Source organism: Columba livia, chromosome 12 (assembly GCF_036013475.1).
Source record: "Columba livia isolate bColLiv1 breed racing homer chromosome 12, bColLiv1.pat.W.v2, whole genome shotgun sequence".
NCBI classification, from domain to species: Eukaryota; Metazoa; Chordata; class Aves; order Columbiformes; family Columbidae; genus Columba; species Columba livia.
In genome coordinates this window covers 19,113,701-19,136,523 of record NC_088613.1, presented here as the reverse complement: position 1 = coordinate 19,136,523, position 22,823 = coordinate 19,113,701, and the positions used below count along the sequence as shown (strand labels likewise).

At 46.9% G+C, this 22,823-nt stretch overlaps 1 protein-coding gene across 15 annotated transcripts in view; it reads left to right on the top strand.

Moving 5' to 3' along the window:
• The window catches only part of ARHGEF9 (Cdc42 guanine nucleotide exchange factor 9), a 214,450-nt gene that overhangs the window by 165,443 nt on the left and 26,184 nt on the right, over nucleotides 1–22,823 (top strand). For all 15 annotated transcript variants that reach the window (XR_010475738.1, XM_065078034.1, XM_065078032.1 and 12 more), the window contains 4 exons: nucleotides 1,353–1,532; nucleotides 3,758–3,990; nucleotides 7,983–8,112; nucleotides 15,447–15,578. Coding sequence is in view for 14 of the 15 variants with exons in the window: in XM_065078034.1 (XP_064934106.1) it covers nucleotides 1,353–1,532; nucleotides 3,758–3,990; nucleotides 7,983–8,112; nucleotides 15,447–15,578 (675 nt within the window). In the remaining variant the exon portion in view is untranslated. The remainder of the gene's footprint in view (nucleotides 1–1,352; nucleotides 1,533–3,757; nucleotides 3,991–7,982; nucleotides 8,113–15,446; nucleotides 15,579–22,823) is intronic.

The following is a 22,823-nucleotide window of genomic DNA, read 5'->3' as shown; positions in this document are numbered from 1 at the left end:
TATTGCACTGGACCAAGAGATCTGAATTGTTACCGAGTCTACTGTGGATTCGTTCTGTGAATTTGCAGCTCTCTGCATTCTAGTTCTTCCCCTCTCCATTTGACTTTATTATCTGTAAACTCAGTAGGGGAGCCTGATGTTTGTACAGACAAGGGTACAACACCTTTTCCTCTGATCCCACTTAAAAATGGAAGAAAAGCAATGAAAGGTGATAGTTGGGAAAACAGTAGAAAAATTCTCTCTTGTTTTACACTGTTTGGAATAGCATATTTGCGCTAATGGAATGGAAGGTATAGAAAACACAATTAAAATAATGCTGCTTTCCTCTAGATGGCATTGATCGGTGGCTCGGGCTGCTCCTGCTGTGGCTCTCTTGCTCAGACAAGCCACAACCTCCTGTGTCACCTGTGGGGTTCCCCACTGTGACACTTGTGGGACAACAGCCCTCCCACTTTTGTCTCAGACTCAGAAGGGTGAATAATTGGGGGGATAAACCGTAAAGATTGTTTTCCTTCAACATTTCACTTGGTGCTGACACAACTTCCTAGTTACACACCCTCCAGACCTTCTTCCTAGACCAAGGGCATGCAATCACACAGGAACAGTGTGTTTCTCAGCATGATCATCCCCTTTCTTGTCCTGATTACCATTGCTAAAAGGAAAATCAGAGCAGGCAAATGATCCAACAGCCCCCTCGCAGCTTTCTCTGTGATGCCACTGAAGAGGACATGAAACAGCAGTGTTTGCAGGAGCTACCCAGGATATTGGGTATTGCAAGGCAGTGATTTTGGAAGGAAGAGGCATTTGAGACTGTAACACACCTTCGGAGCTATCAGCCGAATTTTGCAGTTCTCTGCGGCGCAGGTAGGGACAGAGCCATTTCAGCCCGTGCTGGTTGAGGTCTCTGGGGAGCCTTTCCTTTGCAAAAGTGGTTCATGCAAAATGCTGAAGGACACTGAGGCAGAACGCAGCGCTGTCCTCCCAACGCACAGGGGACACACGCTGTCCCCAGCACCTCCTGGCGCAGGCTGGGAGGCCCGGGCCGTGTCTGGCGTGTCCTTGGCAAGAGCAGCGCTGTGGGTCTGCTGCAGGCTGCGGTGGGAACAACGGTTGCAAATGAGATATTGTCTACCAAAAAAAGGCCTTGTAGCATTTTGAGGTGTGTTTTGCATATCACATGCTTACTCATAGGCAGGAGTTGACAGAGACCGGCATGTCATAACAAGTGGATTTTGTTTCCAGAGCCGTTTTCTGATTTTGTTTTTACTTGCTCCTTCCTCAGGAATAATCTGGGAGCAGCCTCAGTGTACATTTGGGTTGTTTTATGGATTGTTCTTTTTTACTCCTTACAGGGTTACTTAAAGCAGTGCCGGAAGAGGAGGGATATGTTCAGTGATGAACAGCTGAAAATCATCTTTGGTAACATCGAAGATATCTACAGATTTCAGATGGGTTTTGTCCGGGACTTGGAGAAACAGTACAACAACGAGGACCCCCATCTCAGTGAAATTGGACCGTGTTTCCTTGAACACGTGAGTTAATCTAGTGTTTCTGTTTGGGAGTTTTGGGATTGATTTTTGGGGTTGAGAGGGAGCAGTAGCAGAAAAAGTCAGGAGGCAGGAACCACTCAGAGTAGCTTTTGCGCATTGGTATTGTCCTGGTTACATATCAGAGGCTGCTCCACAGCGCTCAGTTTACTTTGTGAGATACAGAGAAGGGAGAATTTGAAGTGAGGCCTAGAGTTGCATAACCTGCCTCCCAGTACCTTTCAATCCCAACACCTTTTCACATCCACCCTTAATCATATCATGTAGGCACCGTGTCCCTCACCTACTCCCCACCTTCTTTTGCTCTTCTGAATATGACTTAAGCCCACTCACAGCCCATCCTCATCAGGTCATGGATAACCGCAAACTCGGAAGAGGTAAGAGTCCAGAGAAGCAACAAGGGGCCTTAGTTGTGCATTACACACACACGAAAGAGTATAGGAGAGCAAATGGCGCTGAGATGCACTTGCAAGGGCTGGAAACCCCATGCACGTTGCGTTGGCGTCCCCTGCGGAGCGGTTGAGCCGGGTGGGGAGGTGCCAGCTGGTGCTCTGGCTGCCCGGGTGGCAGCAGATCCTCGCTCATGCTAAGTGCACACCGAACAGGACATTTTAGCTGACAATATAGTCCTGGAGGCTTTTGCCCAGCCCATCGCACTGTTATATAAGCCACGTACTACGGGAGCTGATAAATTGGCCAGTGTTGTAAATATGTCAGGAAATGTCAAGAAAATTACAGTCCTGCAGTTGTAGGTTTTCCTTAGGGAGAATGAAGTGCTGTATCAGAGCTTACGTATGGGGGCTCCGAGCCGGGATGCAGATCTGTGCTGTGTTACCTCAGTGCTTACAGACAGGGCTGAGCTGGCAACAGTTCACTTCTTATTAGAGAAATTTCTGATAGACATTCCTGAAACTTCAGCGGGGCATCCCTAAAAAGGTTCACAGCACCTTTTAAGCATCATTGGTCTTCTAATGGGAAAGAAGGTTTCTTTTTGAGGAGTTGCATGTCAATTATAACATTGCTCATTTTTAGCAGAGCCTGCAGTCTGCTGTTTGCTTCCAAAGCAGCATCATATTCCACCTCTGTGCTAAAAAGACGTAAAAAATATTGGTGAGAATCAGTAGCTGAAACTTCATGTCTTGAGGCTGTGCTGTCTATTCATTTGTAGTGACCATAGTAAGAGTTACTACTGTTATTTGGAGGAATGTCTGGCACTTATCCATCATCAGATAGGGGCTGAAAGCTGGCTAATAGACTCCTGATAAATTATCCCTGGGGAGGATATTGGGGAAACTGAGGGCATTAAGTTCCCATTACATGGATCGGGAAAGCATCTTTTTCCTCATCTGGTTCAGGAAGAAAGGCGTCAACTCTGGGGATGGGAGAGAAACCGGGCTCCCCTCTTCCCAGAAAAGTGGGTTATTTGGGCCCTTATGGGACTGAGAAATAAGAATTGCTGGGCAAGTGTATTTTTTAAAAATGACTCTATCCTTTCTATAGTTTGTAAGGCATCGGTCACAACCTGATGGAGCAGCACACACTGGGGCTTGTGTCAACTCCAGTGTTAATACATGATACCGGGCAGTCAGTTGGGGTCTGTCCCTCCCCTCCGGTGTAATCTGTCTTTGACCTTTCGTCTGCCTTGTCCGTGTGGCCCAGATGAATCAAGGCTGAATGAAGGGTGGCGAACTGCCATGGCCCCATCTGTGGTCAGTGAAGGCAGAAAAAAGAGATTCCAGCAAAATCAGCACAAAAAGACTTGTTAGAGCAGTGCGCAGGATGGCTGGGCACATGGATGAATGGGTTTTTTTTCTTTGTTTTTCCAGTCTTTGGTGTTTTCTGGCTGTCTGGTCCCAGGGAAATCCACGCAGTGGTTGGTGCCTTGGGCTCCCTGTTGGTAAAAAGAATTTCAGACATACTCAGCTCCTAAACGCTTGCCAGGGGCTTCATGATATTTCAGGGAAAGAGCTTTAGAAGTAACAAGGTTGTCTTCTGGTATTACCAAAGGCCAGAGCTCTGCTTGGTTCTACGTTTACCATTTAGAAACAAGCCCCCGCTCTGGAAACAGTCTTCCCTCCTCCTCCTTGGGGTGTTCTTTCTTCTCGAGTTGTAACGTGTTCTTGCTGGCAAGCAGAGTGGTTGGCTGCTCGCAGCGCTTGTCTGACATGTGCTCCCCTCTGTGTGCATCCTTTTTCTCCTGCCTCTCACAGCAAGATGGCTTCTGGATCTATTCCGAGTACTGTAACAATCATTTGGACGCGTGCATGGAGCTTTCCAAGCTGATGAAAGATAGCAGGTACCAGCATTTCTTCGAAGCGTGTCGTCTGTTGCAGCAGATGATTGATATTGCCATAGACGGTTTCCTTCTGACGCCAGTGCAGAAGATCTGCAAATACCCCCTGCAGCTCGCAGAGCTACTGAAGTACACGGCGCAGGATCACAGGTACGTCGCCCCTGCTCCCTGCTTCTTTACACGGCCTCTGCACACACCCAGGGGTTGGGTTTGTTCTGTCCAGCTCTTCTCTTCTGACATCTTGTATAAATGGAAGCAGGGTAAAGGTTCAGCAGACAGCTTCTCAAAGCCCCGATTCTCAATGGAGCGAAACTCATCTCTGTTATCATCAGACATGTGAACTAATCACGCTTGATGTACTTGCTGATGCTACTGGTTACACACAAAAAACTAATTAGTATTCAGTGGTCAGAAAGGCTCATTCCTTTATCCTGAAGGGGGTAGCAAGTTGAGTAGGATCCCCCACTCAAACCTGAACGTGCTCGAGTTTGGGGAGAATTCAGAACCTACTCTGCTTTTCAGCCTGATTCCATGTCTGATTTTGCCATTTGTTTGGGGTTCAGAAGAGCACCCAGCAGTCTGATTAATTCCTAAAACTTCCAGGATCTCTTTTGCTTCTCATAAGGGCAATCAATCTGCCTCCCTGCCCTACTGAAAATCAAGAATAGTATCTATGATATCACTTGTGATATACTGCTATAAAAATAAGGTGAAAGAAGAATCAGGCCCCCTAAGAGTAGATTTTCTCCTGCCTTGCCACGGGAAAGAGCAAAGAGATGCATTGATGAGCTTTGACCTGATTCATGAGTTTGATTCATACGAGCTGAATGCCCAGTTCAGAATCACCAGTTTGGCCATGCATTTGGCTCCAGATCCAGTTTCTGGGTTTTCCTTCATGACAAGACCAAATCAAAGTTGGAGTGGATTCATGGGAACATGAGGGTATCAGAAACCAGCTCTGGGATCCCAGTTGTTGTGGCTTATTTTCCTTACCAGCCATGTGATGTCCCCACAGTATTTACAGTGTGAATTCAGATGCGGCTTTACAATGAGAAGTCAAAAGCAGCCTCAGGGAGAAGAGCTCTGTGTTTAAAATGGCAATACCAGAGGGGATGTGGACAGTGTGATTACACAAGGGTTGAATTATTTTGGGAGTACATTCCTTTTTCCATTGGGATATTTTAAAATCAACATGTTGTGAAGTAATCCGATACATTCTGAGGAGACTCAGACCTTAACCTGTGGTTGAGCAACAGTTGGTTAATTCAGACTCAGAGCTCTTTCTTACTGCATCGTGTTGGTGATAGGGCACAGCTGTGATGCTTCATTTAACTTGAATGGGGAAGGTGAGGCATGGAGTGTCTTACTCATCAGCAGATGATTCTGTGTTGGGACTATGCAGAAACCCCTCGCTGCTGTGGCTGCTGGCTTGAAATACAAATATTTTCTGCTCTTGTAATTCTGGTTTTGAGATCAGGTTGAGATTAGCAAAGCCTGAGATCAGAAAAGCAAGTAATCTCTGGGAATGTCATGTTGTGACGATATCAGAGACGGGGAAAAGTCAGATACATGCAGGTTGGGACACTGAACAAGAGAAACTGAGAAACAACTGGGGAGCGTGAGCTGGGCCCATTCATCAGGTGATGAGTTGTCCTCATGCACTTGCACTTTGACAGTGTTCACAGTAGGACTGCGAGTCTGAAACACAAGCTAGAAAATTAGAGAGTGGACTAGTACTTACAACGATCAGGCTCATGACTGGTTGGATTGGGAGTTCCTTAGGCACTCTGATTAGAATTTATTATGAAGAAAATACTGTTTAAATCAATTGAACTATTTACATAGTAATGCAAAACTCAGAAGGGACCAGGAGTCCCGATGAAAGCAAATATGTTAGCTCCATCTAACAGCAGGGCATTAAAAATTGTTATTTATTTCCTTCCTCTTCACTAGTACGGTGCTTGTAGAGCTATGGATCTTCCCTGTGCCAGGTCCGGACAGCAGAGCTACAGCCAGAAACCCGACCACTCTCCCTCAAGTTAGCATGTGACATTTGGCAAGAGTTCAGACTTGTGTTTGATTGAGCACGGGAAAGAGTTCATTGCAGCCCAAATGTAATTGACAACCAATGTATTTACCTTAATTTCATAGTTAATGCTATCCTGTTATTATTTTACTGACCAAATCACAGAATCACAGAATGTTAGGGATTGGAAGGGACCTCAAAAGATCATCTAGTCCAATCTCCCTGCCCAAGCAGGAATGCTTTGCTTCTATCATTTTTGCTTCAAAGTTTTTGCCAGCACTGCCACAGATATGGGCTAGAAGCCCAAAAAGTTCAGTCATGACTCTTTCTTCATTACTGCGTGAAGGAAAAATGCGCGTGGGGTTTTCTCTTCAAACAGAACATTCGAATTAGTGCATTAGCGTTACCGAGATAAAGCCCATCTTGCTCAGCACCGACAAGCACGGGCTGTTTGCAGAGCTGGGCTCCCTTCAGCTGCTTATTGTTTGGAGACCGGTTCATTTGAATTTTTCACAAAGCTACATCTGTTCACCTCTTAAAGATTTCCTCAGCTTAAGATGAATTAAATATATGAATGTCCCCAGTGCAGCTTGCTGATGTCCTGAGCATTCCTGCTGCAGAACAGAGCTGGGGTCAAGAGCGTCTGAACATCTTACATGAGAAAGAGGAGGCTCTGCCGATGGGTAAACTGACATTAGCCGCCCTTCTTTGCATGAGTGTAATTGCTGGGAGGTTATTACTGATGGTCTCTACACCCCACACCTCTCCCTGACTCTACAGATCCTTTCTGGCCATAGTGACTTACCTATTTCCCTGCAAGAACTCATGGACATTTTGAAGACCAGTCTGTTGTCTCCCTGGCATCGCTCCATTTCTTCCATACACAACCAGGCGCTTGCTTCATACAGATGGGCCCAAAAGGAAGGCACAAGGAATTCCTCATTCCATCCTCTATTCTCCTTCACTTTCTTGAAGGACCAGTCCTGAGGTTCTGGAATTTGTAGGGTTTTCTTTTTTAACCTCCGCTAGAATTTTTACCAACGAATTGAATAAAAATTGAAAATGCATCTCAGTATTTCATCCAGGAAAGGATGGCAAAATAGCAAATAATATTCTGTTGTATATCATATTATGATTGTTTCTTAACATTTATCCTGTTTGGATCACATGGGGAAATTGATCTAATTCACAGCATTCACCACTATTTTAGCTGTCACCTCTGCAATTCTTAATAATAATCAATAAAGCCATTCCCCCCGTAGCTGCCCAAGATCACAGTTTTTCTCATTAGTCAGCAATCAATATCAGTCCTTAAGTTAATAATATATTATGGTGGCATTATGGCAGCTGGCCTTCTCTGTCTTTCAGATTGAAATGAACATTAAGGTTCCTTGGAATGGAAGAGAAGGCGCAGGGCAGAAATCAATAGCATTGATTTCAGCATGACTTTTTGAAAAGCCTGATCATCATCTTTGCTGGCCCTGGCAGGAGGCTGTTTCCACTCCTTGTTATTGCACTCACAGGCCTGTCCAGGAAAAAAAAGTAGCACAAACAGAAGAATTGCTTTGATTTGCTCACCTGAAATCTGCAGTAGGACCAAATGCCATGGGACAAATGCTCTGTGGCACTATTAAGTCACCTTATGGCTTGGCCAGAGCTCCAGCCTTGTGTCTCATAGACAAATGTTTTCTAGTGTTCATTTTAAAAATAGAAAAATCCAGGTCCAAAGACATAGGTTATTAAAATGTTCAGACTTTAAGGTATTATTTAGCTGAGCACCTTAAGAATTGAAAGAGCGATATCCAGAGCTGGTTTTCGTTGGGTTGGTGGAGGCTGGACTGTACCTGGGCTCCCCACATGCAAACCGGCTGAGGAGCTGCCTAGTTTCTTTGTCTCGTACGCACGGAATTTCAGTTGCAAGCAAGCTGCTCTTTTGTGACGATCCAGAAAGAGGTTACTGATGGAAAAAATGCTGTATTGCAATAATGAGCAGCAAATCCTACCCGCATTTCTTCCCAAAAGGATGGTGAGATTAGCTGCTGCTCATGACAGACTCCTATGCGTTTGCACTGCACATCAGGCTCCATTTCATGGGCTTTTCTTTTGTGTTCGTCAGCGACTACAGGTATGTGGCTGCTGCTCTCGCCGTCATGAGGAACGTGACTCTACAGATCAACGAGCGGAAGCGGAGACTGGAGAACATCGACAAGATCGCTCAGTGGCAGGCGTCCGTTCTGGACTGGGAGGTACGGCACCCGCTCGGCCCTCACTTAGGTGCTATAAACCTGGGAAAAGTCAATTCCATGTGCTTGCTGGAATTATTCTAGACCATGTAGGTCATTTCACACAACACGGTCTGGATATATGTTGGATAAGACCCCAGAACTGGGATTAAACTTGGGACAGAGAAGGCGTATTTACAGACTTTGGAGACGGTACCTAAGATGTAAAGCATTGACGGTACTATGAAGAAAATCTAGGGTCCGGCTCCGATTTGATCACTAGAAATCTGGAGTAACTTTGGCAATTGCAATGCTGTTGTACTGGGAGCAGGTGAGATTTGGGTCAATGCACATTCTGGCTCTATGCTTTGTCCTTGGGGCAGAAGTAGGAGAAGAGGTAGCAAAAAGCCCTGGAACTTGTGACAGGTTAAGAAAATGGAGAAAACTCTTCCGGCGGTTGCTTTATGATTAGAAGCCAAAATGTTTAAGTTGAAGTCTGAGATGCTATTTGCACATTTAAAATGAGTACCCACTTAAAGATGTTTCTGAAGCAGCCCCGTGTCTAGTCATGGTATAATTAAGGAGCTGAGAAACAAACACGGGCAAGGCAGAGTGAGCAGAGGGATTCCTCACTAGCAGCTCTTGAGTCTCCTACGTTTTTGCCACATGTTTAAGAAAAAGCCACACTGAAATGATCTTTTCCTGTTATTTTCATCCCTGTTTTTTTTAAAAATCATGATCTGAATGTCATCTGTAAATAGGGCGTTTTGAAGCAGGCCAAGGACAAATGTTTTTGTAAATCCTTCTCTGTGTTGTTACGGATCCACGTTGTTCAGCAAGGAGATACTTAGAGTGATGGAACAGCCTTCTTGCTTCCTCGTAGTCGTCAAGATTTGGAATAACACCACATTCAAGTTAATGGGATCTGTGTGAATTCATATATGGGAAAGATGCATTAATCCTTTAATTAGTTTTTTTTCCAGAAGAGATCTAGGAAGGCTGGGAGGAGGGGGGAGAAATGCAGGTGTCTCACCTTCTAATTGTGTGTCCTCCTTGACTGAATTAGTTTCATTGCTATAATGAAGGTTGGATTCAGTCCTGGATCTCTTGATAAAACATAAATGCAGCAATCATAGGTGGTTCTTAAATTACGACTGGCCGTGAGAGCAGAGAATGCAGATGAGCTGCTTGATAGTTTCAGTGTTGTTCACGGCAAGGAAACCTCTCTCTCTCTTACCGACACGCAGGCTCATTTTCAGAATCAGAAAGCTGCTCTCAGGGGGGCACAGGACCATCAGATCTTGAGTATATTCCATAGGACGAGCTAATTTGTGTCATTTGTAAGAAATGCTGAGACCCTCATTGTAAATAAATTTAGATTAAGTACAGGTCAATTCTAGGTCAGTGAATATTCATGTGTGAGTAGAAAGCCAAGGTGACCTCCACATAGGATCTGTGGAAAAGCAGTTTCTTTTTCTCTTCCATTAGCTCAGTTGATAGTTCATTTTTATTTAGCCATATTCTTGATAATTCGTTTCTGCTTAGCTTTAGCCATATCCTTTATAATCATTCCCGCTTCACAGTACCCATTCTTTATCTCCCTCCTGTCCTCAGGAACTTGCCAAATCATTCTTCCAGGCTTTTTTCAACTATTCCAAATTTTAAACACAATATTGCAGCAACATCCTTCAGCTTCTCATAATATAGACAAACCTTCTGTTGCTACCGCTCAGAGGTCTGATGGGAATACAGCTGCTAACCCTGTTCAAAGGAAAGCACCCTTCTTGCCAGTTTTGTTGTGTATTTTGCATCAAGAAGAGTCGTAGAGTTGTGACAAGAGCTCTAGAGGATGAGAGCTGGATCCAGCAGAGGACTTCTCTGCTTGATTTGTTCCTCTGACTTCTGAATTAGCAGATCTAGCCCCTGCTTCCCAGATGTAATGGCCAGAAGGATGCACAAAACCCTAAAACACTCAGAAGTTAACTATAGTACAATGCAGGAGAGAGTGGGAGATATCAAAAGCAGTGCTGGATGCTTAGACCTGCCCTAGATCTGTGCAGACGCCTTGCAAAGCCGAGCTGCCAGCCTTCAAAAGCCCCGCTTGGCTCATCTCAATCGATAGGTCGCGTCTCCCGGGACAAAGGCCGTCAGGGCCTGATTTCTCACCCAGCCCGCAGTGGTTCAGACCCTTGTGTTCTGTGCGTAGTTACAGACTGGAAGAGGGATTTCCTAGTCCAGTTCTTTTTCCACCAGAAGTCCAGCCGGGGCACAAGATAGAGACAATCCCCAGTTCCCACTGCATGTCGCACTTGGTGAATTATTTCAGCAGCAACCAAGGCCGAATGTTTAAGCACGTGCAAGTCTTTCATTTGGAGAAATTCCTGTTTTCCCTCAACATCTCTAGACTAACAGCGTTGACTTTCTGATTGGAAATTGCATTATCATTTCTACATTTACCCGCCTTTTGCGATGAGTTGTTAGGAAAATGTTTTTAAAGAAGAAAAATCCAAACCAAACTAAAAATATTTAGCGAGTCAATATTTGAAATGTTCTTGTATACAAAGTGCGTGTACACGTTTTCTTGCAAGGAGAGGGTGTTATTGGGAATGCACACATATTGCTGATCTTAAACAGAAGAAGTAGGGGGCATGTCCTAGCTAATTTAAGCAGAGGGATATTTTACTGAATCCCATGGATTTATGCCTGTTTCAGGAATCATTTTTATCCCTCAAGATTTCCTGTGTGGCCCCATGAAGGTGAATTTTGGAGTCAGCACTTGAAAAATGCGAATATCCTTGAGTTAAGCAAGGCCAGAATTCTTTCTCCAAGGAGTCACGTAAGCAGGGTCTGATGGTTTAAATTGCGAATGGGACCCCAAGTGGTCTGACTCTAGTGGCAGCCGATAAGCCTGTGGTGGCAGCAAGTCTTAAGGAATTATTGGCAGCTTTATACAAGTAACAACTGAGCAGAACCTTAAGGGAAGATCCTGATCTCACTGACTGCTGTAAATTAGAAATAATCCCAATCGCTTTGCAACGTGTTCCTGTATCATTTGTAGGAACGTGGTCTTGACCGAAAAGCCTGGATTAAACTGTTGCCATGCGTGACTCACTTTATTTTGTAGCCTGCATTTCCAATATATAAACAGACCTAGAGAGGTGCTGCCCCTGCCTACATGGAATTCTCTTGTGCCTTTTGTCCTTTCGGTTGTTAATGGTGCAGAATATAGGGCTTCCACCACCTCCCACCGAGACCTTTCAATGCCTGAGAGCTCTCCTTGTTATGAAGTGTTTCCTGATGTTCAACCTCTATTTCCCTTTGCTCAGCGTCATCCTCTTACTTGTAGTTAAATACCCTCAGATCAAAACAGTGACATTTAAAGGCAGGCAAGCAAAACCAGCACACAGAGTTGCTGGAGTGGGTTCAGAACAGCCGGCAAAGTCTCCTCTGGGTCAGACTTCAAACCCACCCTGGGCAGCCTTTCCAGCCCCTTGTTGTGCTCTTGAGAGTGTGACAGACCTCCAGGGTTAGTGGGTAATATGTAGATACATATACACATATGCTATGAAGAGATGTGGGGATGGAAAAAGGCCTGCGCTTTGGCGCACCTCAGAATTGCTCTCTTTTATGCCTTTTATCCAGCTGTTGACCCACGTCAGAACAAAACCAAGTAGTGATTCCTGCGTCATTTCAGGCTCCCTCTGGCCCTCATCCCGTTCCTCCCATCCAGCTGAGGCTTTTCCCAGAGCAGGAACACGATGTGGGGCATCTGTGGAGGTCGCTGAGCCAGGGACGGGCTGTTTGGCTCCAGAGAGCGCCTTGCTCAGCAGCCCGCATTAGTTTTAACTTGCTATTGAAACAGATTGCCTTGGTTTAATGTAGACACCTAGAGATTTCTACCAAAGATTCCCATGGGTAACCAGTTTGGCAGGATTCAAGAATACTAAATTTGTATGAAGGAAAAAATATATATGATTGAGAAATATAATGAACACTGTCCTTTTAAATTTCCCCATTCTTGTTATTTGTGGGTCCTTTAAATCAAGACTTGGTGCCCTTAATTATGTAATATTTCATAGTTGACCTCAGCTTAATATTATGTTATTGAATCCAGGAATGACATGAACAAAAAGATGCATGCAACCAATGTACTGTTTTCAAAGTGAGGACAGCCTGATGGGAAATCCTCCTGGGGAAAGAAATCACATCAGGGACTGAAACACATCTTGCTTTTTATTCCTTTTTATTTTTTCTTGTTTTCCTCAGCAACAGAAGGTATCAGAAAATGAGCCTGATGAAAAGGACTACATTTCTCTCGCTTTCCTTTTTCTGATCTTTCTGTAGCCCAGAGTGCTAATCAGCCTGTCAATCTCTAATTAAAGAACAGCAGTGCTGGGCAGAGGAGAGCCCTGCTCGCTGAATGTTAACTAGGAGAGGGGATTTGTGCCCAGCGGTGACAGCGAGGAGTGGTGTCAGGAGGTGGGCTGGGGCGCAGGGGAGCGCGGCCCAGGCGCCGATGAGCATTTCGGAGCCGGGGACGGCGTCTGCTCAGGGATTGCTCACGGGAAGAAGGAGCAGAGCAGACTGGGAGGTGGAACGTGCTGCGGCTCGCCGTGCCGTGCCCTGCCTTGTAATGCTGCTGCTCCCAACAGCGTGTCTTTCATAACGATAGTAAAAACCCACTGGTTCCTCATTACAGAAAGTGGTGGTTACCTATGGCATCGCTGAGGGGCTGATGATCGTCGCCTTTCCGTAGCAGCGGCAGAAGCGCTGACCCTGTGCTGCAGCACTCAGGATTAGCCCCAGGGCTTTCCCTGCGATTGTAGCCTGGCGAGCTGGAGGGAGCGTGAAGCACAGGTCCCGCGGGATCGGCCTGACCTTGGGCTCCCCTGCCTGCACACTGCGAGCTCGGACTCTGCCTGTGACTGCATCAGGAAAAGAGGAGTCAGCTTTCCTTTCGCTGCCCTTTGCGTGTCGCAGGAGGCACAGTGCTTGATGCAGGCCGAGTTTTTTATTATAGGCTGGAAGAGACCTCAGAAAGGCATCTAGCATTCTCTTGGCCGTTGTGCTGCTGTGCTCCGCTGAAGCCAGTAGGACATCTGCCCATTCAGAATAGCTAAAAGTTCGGCCTCTTTTTTCATTGTCTTAACTTACAGGAGGAGGTAGATGATTAGTGTCTCTAGGAGTTGCTTGGAAAAAAAATAAGGAAAATAATTTTTTTCCTAGATTGTGTAGGATTGGAGGGATCCAGGCGTAGGGCTGGTTTTGGAGAAGGACTGCCAGGGACACGCTGGGCTAGTCATGTTAGCAGTGGAGCAGAAAAGCAAATGCCTCCCTCTTCTCCCTCCACCCTGCGACTGACCCCGTGAGACCCCAGTAGGGACAAAACTATTTGCCATCTAGATTTCCAAAGTTGCTAACCCAGCACCAGAAATCATCCATTTTTAGCCTATAGACTGTATATATAAATTGTTTTCCCAACATAAAAAATGCAATACAAATCCTATCGTTTCAGATCAGAATGGTTTTTTTGTTTCATCTTGCTTGCAGGGACTACACAGTTTGGATTCAGCTAATCAAGTAGAAGTGTTTACAGAGCCCTCTGTGTGTCCCCAGGCTTGAGATGCTACCATAGGAGTAAACCACAAAACTGGCTTTCTGTTTTTAGCAACCAGCTTGTGTGAGGCTTCTTCATAGGCTTGTATGAGTCTTCTTCACAGATGCTCATTTAGCCAGGAAGGCGCACAAGCTGGTGTGTTTTCTTCCGAGGCTTCTTATCGAAGGTTCTGCGCGTACCTGCGCTGTTGCAGCAGCACACGGGTCCCTGGTGTCCGGCCAGGAGGTTCCACAGCTGAAATCAGACCCTGACAGCACACACTTGAGACATTGCAAGATGCACAGCCCACCCCTTCTGGGAGCGACCCTCTGAGTCCCTGGGAAATTATCACTAATTAGGCCTTCAGACAGCGCAGCCACGGAGGTGAGATGGAGAGGTGGATAAACACCTCGCGGAGGCGATTTGGAAGTCTGTGCTGCAGTATGATGATGCAGCGACTTAATGAAGCTGCTGTTGTCACAGGGCCCGGGGACTCAGTCGCTTCCAATCAATGCTGAGAGGTTAATTACGTATTTACCTGAACAGCGGTCTGAAATCCTCAGCAAGAAGTTAGGAGTGGCCATGACTCTTGGTTGCTTTGGCACCTGCAAGTGTAAGCAGTACCAGAAAAGCGGGTCTATCTTGATGCCCCCCAGAGCTGGCTGAACCTTCACAAGCTGTTTGCTGAGATTTTGTGATGCTCTTGTCCCAGAAATTGGTTCTGCTTTGGTATCAAAGCCAGAACTGCACTAGTTTCAGAGCCAAAAAGAAAGGGGGGACAAAAAAAACCCTTCTGAGCTGCTCTCTCACTTGCTCCCAAATGCTGCTCCTTACCTTTCAGCTGAAGTCATCCTGATTCCTTTTGTGGTGTTTCTCAGAGAGAGAGATACTGAGATGCCCACAGGGCAGGTGGTGGTGAATTCACCCATTTTTAATAAATAGATTTTAATTAACTTTTTAAAAAAGTCCAGCTCATCCCAATTAGTGGAGGGTGACTGCATTTGTTCTCTGGGAGAGTGGGAGAGAGAGTGCTGTGTTTTCAAGACCATCTGCTCATGAATCCTTAAAAAAAATGAGGGAGGAGAACAAGCGTTAGCCAGAGGCAGGGAAGGGGTGAGGGCATCCTGGCAGCCGGCTGGGGAGGTCTTGCTAGCCAGGGGGGCCAGAGGCTGCCAGAAGAGCCAGGGTGGTCCTGACAGTTTTTTGGAGATGGGGAGCTCTAATGAGCGATGGGAGAAGGGACTGTAATTGCTGGAATGAGTGGGAAGAGAGGCAACAATCTGGAGGGTGGAGTTTTGGCAGCCTCATGGGTGGGGGATTTGATATCCTGGTCTAGAGGAGATGTGCCTTGGGATGCTGTTTTAAAAGGAGGGGATGCCAGGAATTTGCCACCCTGAATACAAAGTGGCTCTGCCATGAACAGGAGGAAGGAGCTTCACTCTCAGGATGCCACCTGCACCTGCAGTGACATCCAGGGTCACCGGGAGAGGGAATGGCAACAGTGTCTGGAGCAGCAATTGTGGTTTGTTTGTCATTGCAATGTGAACTGTGCTCTGAGTGTCTGCACTTTTACTTCATGTACTTCCCTTCCTTCAGAATTATCCCCTATTTCTGGTCTGAAGTCAGATGGGGTGGCAGTGACAGCTGCAGAAGGGCCAAAATCTTACTTAATTATTGCGCCTCCCCATCCTGCAAAGAGAAGCGTATCCACTGCCCTGGCTGGAGCGGCGGTTCACTCGGCCTCCTTCTCTGTGCCCTCCAGGGAGACGATATCTTGGACCGCAGCTCCGAGTTGATCTACACAGGAGAGATGTCCTGGATTTACCAGCCTTATGGACGGAACCAGCAGCGTGTTTTCTTTCTCTTTGATCACCAGATGGTTCTCTGCAAGAAGGTAAGGACATCCAGGGAGAAAGCAGCACGGCTAAGGACATGCTGCGGACAGGCTTTCCAGTCCAAAGTGGTTTTTAGGGCAAGGTGGCTGTTTGCTACACATGCGGAAGAGAATGTGGATAGTGCCGATGAAGGGCAATCCACATGCTAGAAATGCTGAATTGCAGGATGGTGAGTATACCATGATAGAGAGATTTTTATGATCCTAGCAAATCCAGCCTCCACTTGTTCACTTCATGGCTTTTTCTCATGTACCCCTTGTTTGGCTCATTGCCTCACTGCCACTTTGGGGCTTTGGCTGCAGCATATGATGTGGGATTAGATAGCCCTAGAATTTCTGTATGAACTGTGAAGCCTGGCACTCGGGCAGACAACTCAATTACTGCATTAAAATGATGTTCGCTGCCTCTTGAAGAAATACCAGGCAGCAGCCGGGTCTGTAGCGGGGTGGATGTGCTGTCACTTGGTAAATGCTTGTTAAGCCTCATCCTCATGCAGCGGCTGTGCTGGTTTTTGTAAGGCACATCTCTGCCATGAAACCCATCACGAAGGTAGAAGAAGGTAGGAAAGAATACTGCTGCTAATGTGGTGTAGTGTTAATAGCAGCAGGTGAACCGTGTTTCAGTGCGACTGTGTTCAGCAGCAGCATAGCTGCGTTCCTGTCGTCCTGCTAAGGTGATCCCAGCTTGTCACCACCACAACCGTGCGAAGTGAAGTGACAGCACGTAAGTCCCTGGTGCCTCTGTCTTCTGCCAGACGGGGATTCACTGACATTTCCAGCGCGGCTCCCCAGAGCACTGCGCACAGGGAGTCCCCCGGACCCGCTTCAAGCGAGGGCGAGCTGCGGCCGTCCCTGGCCGAACACACCGGGGCTGCGCTCCTGTCGCAGCTCGTGCGCTGAGGAAAGGCTGAGCGGGCGCTGCGCCGCGGGCAGGCGTGGGTGGCAGCGTGGGCGGCTCTGACTCACGGCAGCAGCACTGCCCGCTGCCGCCGCACACCGAGCTGCAGCCCCTGCGCTCCCGTGGGTGGCACTTTCTTCTCCTGAGTCATGGTTGACTGAAATTTTGCCTTCTGGAATGTGTGTGCTTGTTTCTCCCCTCCTTGTCACTGTGCCTTTTACTTCTTTCCTGGCTCTGTAAAAAAAAATAACCACAGAGCAACAATAACAAAGTCAGATGTTCAGAGAACTGTCAAAATGAGTCTGGAAGTACGCAGCCGGGTTTAATTTTTAATCTTGACCTCCTACACTTTGGTTGCGACACTGAATTTCCAATTCATAAGACAGCATTCAGTTTGGCTTTGCGCTGATCCAGAGAGGTATCGAGCGTTCCCTTAACTCTCAGGAAAATCAGAGCTGGCGTTTCTGTGGTCATCAGTATGAGCAGGGAGCGTTCAGAGCTCACGTTGTGTCAGTGTGCACACAGTGTTAGTGTGACACCGGCCGCTGCCCTTCTGTATTCAAAAGGCGTTTTGTGGTGTGTGTCTGGCACTGCCAAACAAAAGGTGCCTTCTTGGGAAAAGGCCCTGCAGATTTTAGCCGTCTCAGAGACAGCGGTGGTCGTGGTCTCCCTGGCAGACATTGGCTCCGTGTCAGGACCTGGCAGGTTCTTCTGCCACCAGCCAAGGTCTTGTGGGACCGTGTGCCCACCGAGCATTAGGGGGAGCAGGGCAGATGGTGCTAACTCAGCTGGTGAGCCCGATATCACTGGCACAGGGTTCATACCTCATTCTCCCGCATCTCTTTTTCCAGCATCCAGCTGCAGGTTTTATTTTTCAGAGTGCTGGGGTTCAGAGGAGATGGGGCTTCAGCTGGACTCTCCCATCTTGATGACATTTTCCTTGAACGTTGTTAAGAAGGATTGTCTGTGTACGGAATTCAGACAAGTGTTAACTCACATTTTGGCATCACGCATCCTCTACAAAAAGAAATGATTTATAGCCTGTGTTGCCTTGGCCCTCGTGTCAAGCTTTGCTGTTGCAGATCCCAACAGGCAACAGCCAAGCAGGATAACTTTAGGATAAGCTTTAGAACCAGAGAACTTATATCCTGGGGCTTTCATAGGGAAGCACCATTGATATCATGGTGCGGGAAGCCTTCTGTACCCCATGCTTTAAAATTAATCTCTGAGATGGATGAGAAAATGAGAAGACAATGAGAAAATTCCTGGACAACCTGGCCTATGTTTTGCACGAGGTTTGTTTAGTAGTGAGCCTGATCAAACTTCTAAGCTTTTGTACCATTTTCAATGGCATATCTCAATGAATCTTCCTCTGCAAAATTCTTCTGCGTGTATGGGTTTTCTTGAGATGTTATAAATTAGTAGGTATGATGTATTCTTAATTGTGGCACATTTATTTTTTAATTATAGTGGTTGAATCTTACCTCTTTATTGGTCAAAAGAGATTTTGAATAGAAATAAGGAATTAAAACCAATTCTGTATTTAAATACATCACAAATACTTTAGTTTGATGAAAGCACGCTAGATATCCTGAGAGTCTTTACAAGACACACATATTTCAAACAAGATCTCCCACTCCTCCAGATCTTCACTGCAGTTATCTGCACATCACCCTCACCTTTGTTACCTGTTGTTTCCCTGGTAGATGTTTGCAGCTGCCAATCTCCTGGTAATGCACATGGATTCTGTGGTTTGACAGATACTGATACGTGAGTTTCTGATGGAAGAGATACAGTTCAATGTCATAAGTGCTGTGACAGGTTTGGATGTCGGTGTTCTCTGTCATTCCCTTTGAACTCCATTGTCTGCAGAACGTGTTTCACAGCGGGGTCACATTGCACAGACTGTCAGACTCCTGTTCACTAGTTCATGCAGTGGATCTGTAGCCAAGGTAACAACTTGTTTTTTACCCATTATTTAAGGTGAGTGCTGTGCGAAAAGTAATGTCCTCTCACCCCCGTGTAAGTTTGGGTTTCTTCATTGCAGTTTTGCTCTCAGCTGTGAACAGGTGAGGGCTGCTCTGGTTCAGCTGCTCTGTGTCCTCTGTGTGGCTCTAAAGGCACAATCCGCAGTCTCAGAAAACATCTTTGTTCATGTGCAGGATCACATTTGTTCCGTACGGGCAGATGGCCTCGGAGGGTTTCAGCAGGGCTCCTAGCGTACGCTTCCAAGAATTACCAAGTTTCTTTTTCCTGCCAATCCATCCAGTCTTGCCTCTGCCTAAGGAATAAGGTCTGTTGGCTATGAGGTATTTCTAGTATCCATGTATCTGCTTTCAGCAGCAGGTAGCGTATTTCCAAATAACCCCGTCTGCTTTGAATATGGTCTACTTTCCAAAAGCTTTGCCATCCCTTTCTGTTGATCTGAAAATGTTTCAAGGTTATGGGGCCTTTTTCTGTTGGACATTTAGCCAAGACATTTCTGTGAGGGACGGTAACTCTCAGGGTGATTCTTCTTGAGATAATCACTTAGTTGTTTCCCTGTGCAATATGCTTGCAGAAGATTATCAGTAATGCCAGGCCAGCCATCTGACAGACAGGACCTCCCTGATCAACATTCACTGTATTTATTAGCTGTTTCCAAGCACCTCCAAGGGCTTTTGCAGCGTGAGCTGAGCCCAGGGTCTGTCTTTGCAAATGGGCATATGGGCAGATGGGTGATCACCTGGTTGATGGTTTGTTTGGGTACAAAGAACAGGACATTACAATAGTCATTACAACGACTATAGTGAACTATATGGCTGCATTATTATGACTATATTGAACTAGTCACTAATACAGTCTGGCTGCCAGGACAGGAGCGATGGCACTGGTGGGATCCAGCGGCACAGCTCAGACCCCTCCCTGGCTCCAGCGTCAGTTCCGCTGCCTCGGACTGAGAAGTTCCAAACGCATTTCCATGACCACCACGTGTTGGATGACTGACGGGACTCTGGGCAGAGACCTAGTTTGTGAAAATGAGTAATTACACAGGGCTGCATTTAAATGTGCGTGGCAGATGTTGTCTCCACCACTATGGGTATATTTAAGTCTTTTTTCCAAGCAGGAAACTTGCAGCAAGATTTACAAAGGCTGCATGAGTAAGAGCAGTGGCAGCAGGTGGGGAAGCTGACACTGGCAGCCAGCTTTCCTTTCTGGCAAACATCTTGTAAAGCAACTTGTGTGGGGAACTTTTCACATATAAAATTGGTTTCCCACCTTTACAAATGATCTCTTTGGCTTCGACAGCACTGGTCACTTCCTAATATCACCACCGCATTATTTTCTTGTGCTAGGAAGTGAGAAGTTTAATCAGATGTAATGGCTGTGTCAACCATTTCAGTGTTCAGTCAACCCAGAAGAGACTGGGTTGGTTACCCTAGTGCAAAAATGCCTTTTGGAAAGGCAGAGGGGAATAAGCTGTGTAGGAAGTAAGCGCTGGCCTCAGTCTGACTTACCATATGTCTGTGATCAGGAAAGAACACCACATACTCCAGTGTGCTAACCATAGTTACCAAGAAATGAAGTCAATCCTTGATGATGGTAGCACTAAAAGATGCTGCCTTAAAGGCACAGGGGCTGCTTTTCTTACCACCCTGAAGCTGAGAGAGTTTGACACAGATGCTTAAATTTGCAAATCATAGGACTTAACATCCAGGATTGTGACACACAGCATTAATTATGATCATAGCTCATTATGCTTGGGGATGCTCGAGGTGCTTATCCTGTAATAGATGAGGAGCTTTGTTCTGGGTAGTAGTTTGGATTTCCCCAATGTGGCATTAGGCTGGAGATGACAGTATGAAGGGTTAACAGAGTTTCTGCACCAGATTATGCTTTTCTTTCACCAATACTTGAACAGTCCTCGATGGGGCCCCGTGTTTACTGTTTCCTGACAGTGCAGAAAGATCAGCGACTGGATGAAACACACTGAGTTTTCATTTGTACTTTTTATGTGTCTCTTGTAATCAAGAGGCAATGCGAACTCCAGCTTGTGGTTTATTGCTATTGCTGTCTTCCCTTGAGCTCTCAGAGCAAAGCAGGTTGCATGAGACGCAAAATGAGACTAGTTTAATAGCAATAGCCAGACAGTCAGCCAGAAATAGCTGTGCTACACAGTAAATAAAATAATCTTGTCAAACTCCATTGCAGTTCAGGTTTCCAAATGGGAAGATAAAAGAGACGTTTCTGAGCACTTTTAGTGTATGAAGGTCTAGTTCCCATATCGCTTCTGTTAAAAAACATTGAAGTAATCTTTGCACCGAAACACTGGCCCTGCTTTTATTGCAGGCAAAACAGGTCTCACAGGGTGAGCCCAAAATCTTGTTTGCAAACACAGAGCAGCACTGGGACAGTTCTCATTACTTCAAGTGGTTTTCCGACCCACAAGGAACACTGTTTGACTTTTTCAGCACCTCCCACGCATTCTCTTTTCTTCCCAGCAATGCAGATCTCCATTAAATGCCATGTTTTGGACCAGGTTGGGTCCAGCCTGCAGCAGGGTGGGGAAATGGGTCAGGCTGTGCCTCACTGGTTTCAAGCAGCAGCTGAGAACAGAGCGGGTGTCACGCTGCCCTGGGAGCTGCCGATATACAGCTTGAGGTGGGCATGGAGGTGAGCAAAGCAAACGCACCGGCCTGGTCACAGCCCCAAAGCAAGGCGTGAGATGAGGTTTGTAAGGAGAGCGTTCCTACAGCCCCGCGGCCATGCCCAGCAGCCAGTGCTGTCTGCAGACAAGAGGCTTCTGTGGGTCCAGACTACAGAGTGTCCAAGGAGGTTTGATCCTCCCGTCAGTCCCCCTGGCTGGCAGAGAGCTGAGCAGGTGAATTCCAACCATCGACAGTGGTACCTGGGGTGGGTTAGAAGGGGGTGGTCAGTAGGTCAGAGAGGTTCTCCTGCCCCTCTGCTCTGCCCTGGGGAGACCACACCTGGAATCTTGTGTCCAGTTGTGGCCCCTCAGTTCCAGCAGGACAGGGAACTGCTGGAGAGAGTCCAGCGCAGCCACCAAGATGCTGAAGGGAGTGGAGCATCTCCCGTGTGAGGAAAGGCTGAGGGAGCTGGGGCTCTGGAGCTGGACAAGAGGAGACTGAGGGGGGACTCATTCCTGGGGATCAATATGGAAAGGGTGAGTGTCAGGAGGATGGAGCCAGGCTCTTCTGGTGACAACCAGTGACAGGAAAAGGGGCAATGGGTGCAAACTGGAACACAGGAGGTTCCACTGAAAGATGAGAAGAAACTTGTTCCCGGTGAGGGTGGCAGAGCCTGGCCCAGGCTGCCCAGGGGGTTGTGGAGTCTCCTTCTCTGCAGACATTCCAACCCGCCTGGACACCTTCCTGTGTAACCTCATCTGGGTGTTCCTGCTCCATGGGGGGATTGCACTGGATGAGCTTTCCAGGTCCCTTCCAACCCCTGACATTCTGGGATTCTGTGATATATTAAAAAGAGTTACAAAAAAGTACTTTAGTTTTCAGATATGGCAGATTCAAGAAGACATTCCTTTTAATAATCAGAATAGCTGTGAATGCGTTTGCTCGGTGACCCTTTTGCAGGATGCGTGGGTGCCAGTCCGCGCCCCGGGCGCAGTTCTGCAGGGCTCGTGCTGAGGGGCCGTGTTCCTGCTGCTGTTCCACTGGCTCAGGCGCCTGGTGCCGCCTCCACGTGCGAGAGCACAGAGGGGAGAGCAGCTCCAGAGAGGTCACTGGGACGCAGGAGGGAGAACAAGATAAGAGGCAGCCCGAGGAGCCAGCTGGAGGAGGGTGGGAGAAGGCTGTAGGTTGTTAGTTGCTAATTCAATGGTAAAATCCAGAAAGGGCTCAGTGTAAAGTCTTTCACAGTCTGTGTTTTCTTTTCTGGATAGGGAGCAGGTTTAGCCTACTTATGTGGCCATACAGATACGCAAGATGCTATTCAGTATACTCTTTGTCTAATTTATCGCTCCTGTAATTGTAGCGAATGTAAATTTGGCCCACAAGCAAACCCTCAAAAGCTGGAAATGTAGCCCTCCTGCTGTGGCCCTTCAGCAGCACCATTTTAAGCCCCTGGGAGCAAACTGGAGAGACCAGAAAAGCCGAGTGACGTGTGTGCAGAAGGGTTTCCCATCTCTTCCTGCTATTAGTTCTTTGGAAATGCGCTCGCCCTCGTCTCGCTGCTTTGCAGCCAGTGTGACTGGGCTCAAGGTGGAACGAGGCATCAAAATGCCACTGATGTTCCACTAAATACATCAACCGAAAATAGCATTTCCACATAAATGCTTTCGGCTCCAGTCCTCCCCCACTCGGATCCCACACTGCGGCTCCATGGAGCTGGCA